The 12,157-nt window shown below is 47.3% G+C and overlaps 1 protein-coding gene across 4 annotated transcripts in view; it reads left to right on the plus strand.

The window, feature by feature from the left end:
* The window catches only part of LOC115098282 (centromere protein F-like), a 116,068-nt gene that overhangs the window by 79,626 nt on the left and 24,285 nt on the right, over window positions 1–12,157 (plus strand). For all 4 annotated transcript variants that reach the window (XM_029614794.1, XM_029614795.1, XM_029614793.1 and 1 more), the window contains one exon: window positions 4,050–4,308. In XM_029614794.1, coding sequence (XP_029470654.1) covers window positions 4,050–4,308 — 259 coding nt within the window. The remainder of the gene's footprint in view (window positions 1–4,049; window positions 4,309–12,157) is intronic.

Consider the following 12,157-nt stretch of genomic DNA (forward strand, 5'->3'; position numbering starts at 1 on the left):
TTTGGAGACTGCGGGACATATTTATTTGCTACTGCTTCAGTAATCTTGTGCCAGGAGAGCACGGCTGAGTTTGGGTTGGATGGATCCAAGTTTGTGAATTCTTTGGTGAGCTGCTTGCTGAGAATGTCGGATGCACATGGTTTCCTGAAGTGAATGGTGGAGAGTTGCTAGGCCTTCCTTGCTCTGTGGCCTTCTAGGCCTTATCCAGGCCTTGATTAACTCTGAGGCCTCTCTCTGTAATACCTCTCGGGGCCTTCCTGTACTGCTTCCTTCAGGCTTTATGTTCCATGATCTGTGTTATCCTTGTCTTGCCCTGTCTTGTCCTATCTTAGTCCATTCCTGTCCCAGCTTCAGACCCAGCCTTGCCTGCATGCTGTCTCTGGGTTCCAGCCTGTCTGCACTTTGTACCAGACTGCCCAAGCCTTGCTCCAGTCTCGCCATGTCATCCCATATCACTCTGGAGGTCGTGTTCTCTATGCTCCACGTGAACCGGAGCCACAATAGAGAAGCAAGGAGATGACCCTGACAAGGTTTCTTCCATGCAGAAGCAGTGGCGTAGCAAGTTGCTGTCCTTTCGGGGGTCATGTAGATCCACCTGAGAATTCTTTAGACAAGGGAGTGGATTAACAAAGGCCACAGAATGAGTGGCAGCAGGTGTTACAGGACTCATAAGGGGATGATTATCCCTCTCTTAGGAAGAATGGACCAAGGAAATGGACCACTGGGTCCAAATTGTGATAAGAGAAGGCTATGTGTTAGAATTTGCTAGCCCAGTCCGTGAAGTGTTCATAGTTTCTCCCTCGCTTCCAAGGTGAAATGAGTGGCACTTCACACCACACTTGACCAGTTTGAGACAACTGAAGGCAATAATGCCCGTGCCCCCAGAGGAACAAGAATGCGGAAGGTACTCCATCTATTTCATGGTTCTGAAGAAAGAAGACTATCAGCCCATTCTAGATCTCAAGAAGGTGGATACGGCTTTACAGGTGCCCCATTTTTGGATGGAGCCCTTGCGCTCCGTGATGGCAGCCATCTGCAAGGGGGAGTTCTTGGCTTCTTTCAGCCTGATGAAGGCATACCTGCACATTCCTATCAGGCAGGAACATCATCAGAGATTTCTGCAGTTCGCTGTCCTAGGGGAGCATTTTCAGTTTCAGGTGTTGCCATTCGGGCTCATGAGAGAGCTGTAGATATTCACCAAAGTAATAGTGGTGGTGGACGTAGCTTTGCCTTGACTTGGCCAATCATCTAAATAGGGATGCATTTTAGTGCTTTCTTATCTGGACGACTGGGGATTCTCCGTGCTCAGTGCACTAGGTGATGCAGATGTTGCAGTCTCTCAGCTGTGTAATAAATTTGACAAAGAGCCACTTGGTTCCATCCCAGTAGCTAGAGTACGTGGGGGCCCACTTCGATACTGCCCTAGGAAAGGTGTTCCTTATGGAGGAGAGAGTGGTGGTTGCAGGTCTACAGGTTGTTAAATCTACATTCCCAGAGCCTGGGACTATTTGCAGATTCTGGGTTCTGTGGCTTCTACACTCGTCTAGTTCCTTGGGCATTCATGCATCTGCAGTCTCTCCAGAGGCTGCTTCTGTCCCACTGGAATACTCAGAGGAGTTTCATCATTGTCTATCTTTTACTGGAGGAATCCAGGTCCAATCTATCTTGGTGGCTTTCTTGAGCACATCTAGAGAAGGGGGATGAAGTTTGAAATCCTGGATTGGGTAGTAGTGAACACAGATACAAGCCTGAAGGGCTGAAGTGCCATCTTCCAGGAGCAGATGGCACAGGGTCAGTGGTTGGCAGAAGAGTCATGGTCTATCAATTGTTTGGAAATGAGAGCAGTTTGCAGTGCATTTCTCTTCTTTCTGTCTCAGTTGGGAGGTTAGAATTCTATCAGACAATGCAATAACGGTAGCTTATATCACAATCAAGAAGGAACAAGGAGCCTTTTGGTGTCTCAAGGGCCCAGGAACTATTTGGCTGTGTGGTGCAACACCTGGCAGCTCTGGTGGTGTCCCATGTAGTCGAGATGGAGAATGTGCAAGCAGACTTTCTTAACCACAGTGTCCTAGATCTAAGAGAGTGAAAGCTGGTGGATGAGGTGATGAAGCTCATTCAGTCCAGGTGGAGTGTGCCTCAGTTAGACTTGATGACCTCTAAGCAGAATGAAAAGGTGCAACATTTTCAGTTGCAGAAGGTAGGTGGGCACCAAAGGGTTCAATGCTCTGGTTCTCCTGTGGCCTTCCATGATTTTTCTGATCATATTTTCACCGTGGCCCCTGGTAAGGAGAATTCTATAACATATCGAGACTCACCCGGGGAAAATGGTCCTCATAGCTCCAAAATGGCCAAGTTGCCCGTGTTTCATAGATCTGATAAATCTGGCAGTGGATGGACCCCTGAGGCTCAGACGTCTTCTGCATCTGCTCCGTTAAGGCCCAATTTTTGCGGATTAGGCAGCTCGCTTTTGTCTCATGGCTTGGCTTTTGAAAGGCACCATTTGGAGGAGCTCATCACGACTTTGTTACAGGCTAAAAACCATTCTTCTTTTGCTTATGTGTGGATGTGGAGAGTGTTTGAGCATTGGTGTCATGGGGAGGGTATTCCTTCTTTTCAGGCGTCTCTTTCTAGTATTTTGGTTTTTCTGCAAGCGGGACTAGCAAAAGGGTTGGCCTTCAATTCACTGCAAGTCCAGGTGGCAGCCCTGGGCTGTTTTCGAGGAAAGATACAGGGGATGCTGCTGGCTTTGCATGCAGATGTAGTTTGCTTTTTGAAAGGAGTGAAGCATTTACGCCTGCCAGTGTGGCAGGTGTTTCCTTTATGGAACCTTAACTTAGTGTTGAGGGTGCTCTGTGGGCTGTTTGAGCCACTGCAGCAGGCTTCGCTGAAGGAGGTCTTTTTGGTGGCAACTTGTTCTGCTAGGAGGATATCAGAAATTCAGGCATTGTCTTATAGGGACCCCTTCCTACAGATTTCAAAGGAGGAGGTGTCGAAATTTGGATGCGTCAGAGCTACATGCATGGGAATTTCATTTGTCGAATGTGTCGGGTGCTGTTATGGTATCTGAAGGTCACCAGTGATTTCTGATGATCTGATCACTTGTTTGTTCTCTGTGGTGGAGCATCCAAAGGGAACAAGGCTTCTAAGGCGACCATTGCACAACGGTTGAAAAAGGCCATCGTCTCAGCCCTTTTATGTAAAGGGCAACCTATTCCTGAGGGGCTGAGAGCTCGTTCCCCTAGGGTGCAGGCGGCGCCCTGGGCAGAATGTCAGTCTGTTTCTCTGCAGGAGATCTGCAGAGTGGCAACCTGGTCTTCTCTGCACACTTTCACTAAGCATTACCGCTTGGATGTTCAAGTGCCGGAAACAGCTGGCTTTGGGGGAGAGTGTGTTGCAGGCGGATCTTTCAGGTCCCCGTCCAGTGTAGAGGGGCTTGGGTACTTCCCATGTGGCTGGACTGATCTGGGATAAGAACAGGAAAGAAAAATGTGGTTCTTACCTGATTCTTTCCTGCTAATTTTCATTCCCGGAATACCACAGATCAGTCCAGGGCCCAGCCCTTGTTTAGAAAAGGCCGCTGTCTGGTATGTGTAAATAAGATGGTGCTGTACCATTGGGAGTGTTCAGTCTCCCTTCTCAGTGGTCAGGCCTCCAGTTGGGGGTCCAGTTTTCCCCTGCTCAAGTTGGGTATGGGAGTTATTGGTGAGTTGACTTTCATCTTAGCGAGGGTACAGGTCAAACTGAGGAATTGCAGGTGGCATGCTAACCTAAGTAGTGCAATGTCAGTAAAGCTTTTCTTCATCTGCTGGTAGGAGAGCAAAACTCATGCGTCTGGACTGATCTGTGATATTCCAGGAATGAAAATTAGCAGGTAAGAACCAATGTTCCTTTTGGCTGCCTTCTCGAATCTTTTACTATAACACAAAATCAAGTCTGGTTTCCTGCCCCCCCCCCCCCCCCCCATTCGCTCAGTAGTATAATGCTGCTTTGAACATATAAAGCTATTTCGACATGAAGTCTTTTAGCGTTCTCTTCTGTCTCTTCAGTTCACTGCAATACATGCAAGGGTCTCTGATATTCTAGAAGGAAAGAGGTGGCACGAAGAACCGGAGCTTGGTGAGAGGCAGCATTGTGGTAAGGGAGATGGTGGAATATTCCCCGGAGGCAATCCGAATGTGCTGAGATCACAAGACATCATGAAATCAGAACTGCTCCTACAGGAACCTGACAAATTGGAAGAAGAGAGCCTTCGGAAATGTGATGGGGACTTTAATAAATTCCATGTGTGTGATCCCAGGACCACAGGTAAGGGCTCTGGGGATTTAAGTAGTAAGCCAAAAATTGTTAGTGGAGTGCCTTTTAAGCGGACTGTCTCATAAGCATGCTGGAGTGTATTCCATACTTTCGCAGAGGCAGAAGTGTGTATGTCGTTCTCAACAGCATACAATCTTACTATAAGTAAGGAAATGTATACTGAGCAGATTGAGCAAGATTAACAGTCCAAACAGACGACAAAAGTCCAGCAGAATCGCCCCGTGTGACTAGAGCATGTTAAATAGCAGTCTGGTAGACTCGGAGCTACAATCTGATAAATCATATTTTAATGAAAAATTCCGTTCCCTGTACGTACCAGGATCAGTCCAGACTGCTGGGGTTATGCCTCCCTTCCAGCAGATGGAGTCAGAGAGAAAACTGAAAAGCACCACCCATATAACCAGGGGTGCCACCTGCGATCCCTCAGTATTTTCTCTGACTCCAGCAGATGAGACTTACCCTGCGGTCCTAGTCTTGGTTCCCCCACCAGGTTTGAAGTTCCAAAAAAAAAAAAAGGGAAAGCTTTAATGCAGTTTTGGCACCTGTGACTGGGTCATTTAAAAAAAAATTAATTATAATAATAAATAGATAGAACAGGGTGTGAGATATCGAAGCAGCCCTCTGTAGGCAGGCTCGGCAGGGGGAGGGGGAGTATTTACCAGTGGGCCAGTCACTCTCTTCCTCCCTCAGAGACGCTATATTCCTCTGGGCCCCGCCCCCCCCCACCGCAGTCTACTACATGATTATAATTGCGAGTTCATGTTGCTTCATTTATTGAGTAAGTTTAGTTTTAACTTGATCTAGTCACGGGTTGCAAAGTGTATTTGAGTTTTTATCTTACACACGCCTTTTTGGTGACAATGGTTTTTTCATTCTGCTTTGTTATCAATAATACTGAGGGATCGCAGGTGGCACCCCGGGTTATATGGGTGGTGCTTTTCAGTTTTCTCTCTGACTCCATCTGCTGGAAGGAAGGCATAACCCCAGCAGTCTGGACTGATCCTTGGTACTACAGGAACGAAAATTATCGAAGGTGAGACCTAATTTTCCTTTATTGCCTTTGTCTGCTCTCTTCGGGTATCATCTTTGTGTTCTTAGAGGTCAATATTCAATGATGTGGCACATTTTTCTGGGGGAAAGCTATGTACATAATTTATCCATGTAAAAATCTCCTACTGAATGTACTCAGATAAAGTTAGGATTCTGATTTTTTTCTAACCAGATTTATACACTCAAGTTTACCTGGACAGCCCCTTAATATGTGTGCTCACTGCATGAAGTAAAGCCCTCTCCCCAATAATACCTCCTCACCAGACCAATCCAGCATGCATGGGTTCAGCATCCTTGTCAGCAGATAGAGATGGAAAAGATTCTGATTTGCTGGCACAACCCCTTTATAAAGGGCACAGTGAAGCCTGCAGCACTTCAGTATTTCTGTCTCCAGCAGATGATAGAGGCGCTGAATCCCGCAGCTTAAGAGTTTGAGACAAATTGCTCCCAGGAGGTTTCATCTTAGTGTAGGCAGGAAAGATTGGTGGCCTGGCTTGGTCCTGGGCATAAGAAAGGAATCGAAAACTGGTGGTGCTGGCTCCCTCATTCCCTCCATTTCCAGCAGACAGCCTGGTTCCTTCTACTCCTTGAACAGGGAAGATTTGACCCTGATGGGGATAGAGTTCCTGAAAAGCGGCACTGAATCAGTCATTCCCCCCCCCCCCCAAAAGGAAAATATCCCTTCTTTTTGATGCTTTGTAAAGCTAAAAAAAAAAGGGGGGGGAGGGATCTAAGGTGCTTATCTGACTGTTTAAAATGGGGAGTGAGTACACAGGTTTGGCAAATCCCTTTTTCCCCTAGTGGAATGAGTTCTGGAAGGTAGCAACAGATAACCTTTTGCTGGGTAGCTGCTAATGGTGGTTTCCATGGAAAGTGGGAAGCACTGTTCCGTCTATAGAGGGTAGCACAGGAGTACCACTGTGGCAGGAGTGTGCTGGAACTGCTAGAGGCAAGATCAGAACAGTCCGAGGTGGCACTGACACTGTAAGCAGGCCATACATCCAGGCCCAGTGCGTGGTCAGTCGCCAGGGTGGATCCACATTCCTCTGGAGGAAGTGAGCCAGCAGAGCTATTGCGGTGGCCATTTGGAAAGCGTCTAATCCTGGAACCAGTGAGGAAAGATGGCTGTAGACTTCGGGATGAGGGGAACCTCAGAAGGAAGGATTTGGACTGGGGATCTTAGGAATCATCCTTTTGTATTGAGTTTGTTCTGATGCCTGAAGCATTTTGTCTTAAACAGGGAATCCCCAGGGGGTTCAGTTCAAGAGAAAAGGAAGATTTTACTCAGAAGGTACCAAAGAGATCCTGATTAGAGCAGGAAAAGGATCCTGATAAGGCAGCTGTATTTTCAGAGGTGACGTCCTTAAAGTGATTTCTCTGAGGGACATAGCAACCAAGAAGGGGAACCCATTTAAAAAAAAAAAAAAACATCCCGGAAGAATTTTACAGGAGTACCGAACCCTTCATTAACCAAGGGTTCCAGAATTTAAAATATTTAGTGTGTGATTTTTTTTAACAGCTGTTAATTTGGATAAAAGACATCTTATCTAGTCTTCACTGGACATCATCTATAGTAGGGACCAAATCAGATTTCCATCTGTGGGCCAGGGCAGAAAGCATAATTTGATGAAACAAAATCCCCTTATGCACAACTATATTGAGGGGCAAGTTCAACAATATAGATTCAGGGGGAGGGTTTATAGGAGTCCCCAACAGCTTATGGGCAAAAGAAAAAAATGCCACTCAAAATACCATTAGAACATCATAAATTGCCATGCTGGGTCAGACCAAGGGTCCATCAAGCCCAGCATCCTGTTTCCAACAGAGGCCAAACCAGGCCATAAGAACCTGGCAATTACCCAAACACCAAGAAGATCCCATGCTACTGATGCAATTAATAGCAGTGGCTATTCCCTAAGTAAACTTGATTAATAGCCATTAATGGGCTTCTCCTCCAAGAACTTATCCAAACCTTTTTTGAACTCAGCTATACTAACTGCACTAACCACATCCTCTGGCAACAAATTCCAGAGTTTAATTGTGCATTGAGTGAAAAAGAACTTTCTCCGATTAGTTTTAAATGTGTCCCATGCTAACTTCATGGAGTGCCCCCTAGTCTTTCTACTATCCAAAAGAGTAAATAACCGATTCACATCTACCCGTTCTAGACCACTCATGATTTTAAACATCTCTATCATATCCCCCCTCAGTCGTCTCTTCTCCAAGCTGAAAAGTCCTAACCTCTTTAGTCTTTCCTCATAGGGGAGCTGTTCCATCCCCTTTATCATTTTGGTTGCCCTTCTCTGTACCTTCTCCATCGCAATTATATCTTTTTTCAGATGCGGGGCACTGCCACCACAAATGAATAAAGGACCCCCTTCCCTCACACCCCTTTCAACAAAGGGCTATGCGCAGGGACACCAGGAAACAATTTTATAGACCACGTAGGTATTATCCTCCCGCATCCTGTGCTCGACCAGCTCGGACCCCTCAGAGAGGACATGCACGCCAAGCGAGGACACCTAGAGCACAGTCAGCTCCACAAGCTGGTCCTGCAACTGGATTTTGACTCCTTTCCAGACAGCAGCAGCCATCTCCCCTTGATCCCAATGGGAGGCCACCTTTGCCACTTTGTAACCAATTTGTAACCCCCGGACTCCCCACCCAGTCTAGCGTGGAGCCAGGACAATCACACAACACTTCTCGAGTCGGAACTCTCAACCCTTCTGTATGCCAGGGCCATACAACCGGTTCCCTTGACCCAGCAGGGGAAAGGATTCTATTCCACGTATTTCCAGTACCAATTGCCGACATTTCCTGGGCTCGACAATGTAGCTCTCTTCACACATTCGCAGCCCCTATTACTTACATATCGAAGTCTATCAAGACTCTGCCTTTGACCAACCAACCTGTCTTGACATGCTTTCTTCCACTATAATCCCCAACTCATATATAGAAACATAGAAACATAGAAATGACGGCAGATGAAGACCAATTGGTCATTCCAGTCTGCCCAGCAAGCTTCACACTTATTTTTTCTCATACTTATCTGTTTCTCTTGGCTCTTAGTAACCTTATGTTCTAATTCCCTTTCACCCCCACTATTAATGTAGAGAGCAGTGATGGAGCTGCTTCCAAGTGACATATTAAGTTTGATTAGTTGGGTAAGCGGCAGCATAGCTCTCTGCCATGAAGCAGAGGGCAATGCTGGATATGTGTGAAGTATTAGTTTTTCTTCTCCCCTGTCATTGAAGCAGGGAGCTATGCCTTGAAAGTCACATTAACTATCATCAAATATTGAAAAGCCTAATAATTGGTAATACCTATAGCCCATGAACCCATCCCTGTTTTTTTCTTTTTTTGTTTTTTTTTTTAATTGGGAGATGGCTGCCCTTCATCCTTCCGCTCCATGAAGGTGGACACCTACCACTGGCCACTGGCATCCCGCTCCGTGAATGCCTCTGTGGCTACTGCCGCTCCGTGCAGTTGTTTTACTACCTGCTCTTTATATGCATCCTCTAGACCTGATGGATCCCATCCCTGTTTTTTGTTTTTTTTTAAATTTAATTGGGAGATGACAGCCCTCCATCCTTCCGCTCTGTGAAGGTGGAACACCTACCTTCTACTCCTTCTACATCCACCTGCTATGATGTCAGGCTGCCTCATCATTGCCAATAGCACCCCAATTATTGTGCCTGCGCACAAGTTGTCTGCTATTGGCCTGTTGTAATACGCGTGAGCCTGCAGCTTGCTAATCACCCATATGTGAGGACTACCATCCTGCTTGTCCTGGGAGAAAGCAGAGTTGCTTACCTGTAACAGGTGTTCTCCCAGGGCAGCAGGATGTAGTCCTCACGAAACCCACCCGCCACCCCGCGGAGTTGGTTCTGCTTACGTTTCTTATTTTATTTTTTCACTCACACTTTTTGCTACAAACGAGACTGAAGGGAGACTCCTGTGGACACAGGGATCATGGCATGCTGGGCATGCTCAGTGTGCCAGTGTCGGTCAAAGCTTTCTAGAAACTTTGACAGAAAAATTTTCCGTGATAGGGCTCCGTCCAGTGACGTCACCCATATGTGAGGACTACATCTTGCTGTCCTGGGAGAACACCTGTTACAGGTAAGCAACTCTGCTATACGATCCATCTCGTATGTCCAAAAAGTTAGTTTGTTGTTTTTTTTGGGTAGTAGCAATTGCTGCTCCATGCAGGCTACCCCCAAGCCTTCTGTTAAGTGTAGTAGCAATTAAGGGTACCTTTTGCCCACTTCTGGACCTGAAGCAGGTCCACAAGGCTATGAAGGTGTTCTACTCAGACTGAGAATCTTCTTTTCCTAAGATCACTGTGAAGCCTTTGTAATGGTTTCTCTCTGATGCAGCCACTTAGGTGAAAAGATGGCCACATTGCAGTGACTCACTGTACCATCAAGGCTTCTTATTGTTTGCCTAATTTTTTTTCACTCTCTTTATACCTAAAAACAATGTGGGCTTTTTTTTGATGACCTTTAAAATTTTGGAGGTTTTTCTGACAAATGATTGTGTTCATGAAATCTAATTTACAGACGTCTTTCTGTATTTTAGCATCTGAAGCCTTTTACACCATTTTTTTGTGATGTATTCCTGTAATATTATAGAGGTAGTACATATTGTTTGTGCTTATATAATAGCAATGTGACAAGGAGAATTTTTAATGTAGTTAAATCAAATAGAAGCAGCTCTACATTTCCTGATAAGAGAGGCATCAGAAATATCTGCTTTGCTGTGATGAGGAGACGTTTTTCAGTTTCAGGCTCTCCCATTTGGGTTGGCTTTGGCTCCAAAATCTTTTTCCAAGGTAATGATTGTGGTGGCAGCGGCCCTGCATAGAGAAGGTATTTTGGTGCATTCATGTCCAGACAATTGATTGGTCTGAGCAATGGCAGCCCAAGAAAGTGAATCCGTGACGGCTGGAGTGATAGTTATTGTGGGTGCTGGGCTGGGTTTCAATTTCAACAAGATTAATTTATTCTCACAGGACAAGCAGGATGGTTGTCCTCACAAATGGGTGACATCGAGGATGGAGCCCACCACGGAAAACTTCTGTCAAAGTTTAAACAGAACTTTGACTGGCCCCTACTGGGCATGCCCAGCAAGGCACTGACCCTGCAGCCAGCAGGGGTCTCCCTTCAGTCTTCTTTTTTCCGCGTAGCAGTTGCCACGCGGTGAAAGGAGCTCCCTTACCACGTTCCTGACAGGAATTCGGTACTTTTCTTCCCGAAGAAAATTTGCCCCTCAGGGGTCTCCCTTCGACAAATTTTTGTCACCTTCGCGGAAACCGGTAAGTTTTTTGCCTTTTTCCTCGACTACCGTCGAATTTGGCCCTCGAGGCCTGTTGGCACTTACCGATCCCGCGACTAAATTTGGCCTTAAGCCATGGCAACGGGGTTCCGTCGATGTCCGGATTGTACCCGGACTATGTCAATCACAGACCCCCATAGGGTTTGTGTTTTGTGTTTGGGTAGTGAGCATGATGTCCTGACTTGCACCAAATGTGCCCTAATGACACCTAAGGGTCGCAAGGCCAGGATGGAGAAGATGGGGCTCCTCTTCCATGCACCCACCCCAACGCCATCGATAGCATCGACGTCATCGGAACCGGCACCGTCGAAATTGCACCACCATCGTCAACCCTCCGGTGACCGTCCACCATCGATGACTTCTCGGCCGTCGACTCCTGTCCCCTCCCCGGATGGGCGAGGAGACCGGAAGGACAAGCATCGCCATCGACGGCACAAGTCTCGGCCAGTCGAGGATCCACAGTCATCGACCTCTGAACAGGCCGAACCACCGACTAAGAGGCCTCGATCAGACTTGGCACCGTCCACGTCTCGTTCGCAGGCATCGAGGAAACCCTCACCCTCTCGGGGTGTGGGAGCCGTGATCCCACCGGTTACGGTGGTCCCTCCGGCTCTGCCTCAGCCTCCTTCTCCCGTCGAGCCGGGTATTGTTACCCCTGGTCTCCGGGCTGAACTGGACCTGCTGGTCCAGGAGGCCATCGAGAAAGCGATGCAAAGATTCCAACCTCCATTGGCACCGTCTCCGGCACCGATTCCGGCACCGCCACCGGCATCGACCCCGGCACCGACTCCGCCACCAAGGAAGGAACCGACCACCGAACCTTTGGTGGAAGCGCTGGCACCGCTACTACAACGTATGGAGGCACTTGTACATGCCCTTCCATCGATGATTCCAGTAGCACCGACAGTGCCATCGTCTCCGACTGGATTTTCATCGGCGGGAGAAACACCGTTCCTGATTCCCCCTTCCGGGGTGGTCCCATCGGTGCCTTCTCGTATATCTCCACCGATTTATCCTTTGGCTCCATCGGTTCCAAGACAGGCACCGACTCCATCGGCAGCACCGAAATCCTCGATGCCGTTCCCAGTACCGATTGTACCACTGGTTCCTCCAAGGTTTCCTTCGATGCCTTTGGATCCTCAACCAGGTCCATCGGGGCTTCAGCCCCCAAGTGATCCCTATGATACCTGGGGTGATGATACATCTTCTGACACAGATTTACCATCACCGCCTTCTCCTACAGAGAGTAGAAAAAGATCTCCTCCAGAGGATCTCTCCTTTATTAATTTTGTAAAGGAGATGTCCGAAATTGTACCTTTTCAGCTGCAATCTGAGACCGATGACAGACACCAGATGATGGAACTGCTTCAATTTTTGGATGCTCCAAAAATCATCGCTTCCATCCCCATTCACCAGGTGTTTCTCGATCTCTTAAAGAAAAACTGGGAATCTC

The sequence above is a fragment of the Rhinatrema bivittatum genome, chromosome 8 (assembly GCF_901001135.1).
Source record: "Rhinatrema bivittatum chromosome 8, aRhiBiv1.1, whole genome shotgun sequence".
NCBI classification, from domain to species: Eukaryota; Metazoa; Chordata; class Amphibia; order Gymnophiona; family Rhinatrematidae; genus Rhinatrema; species Rhinatrema bivittatum.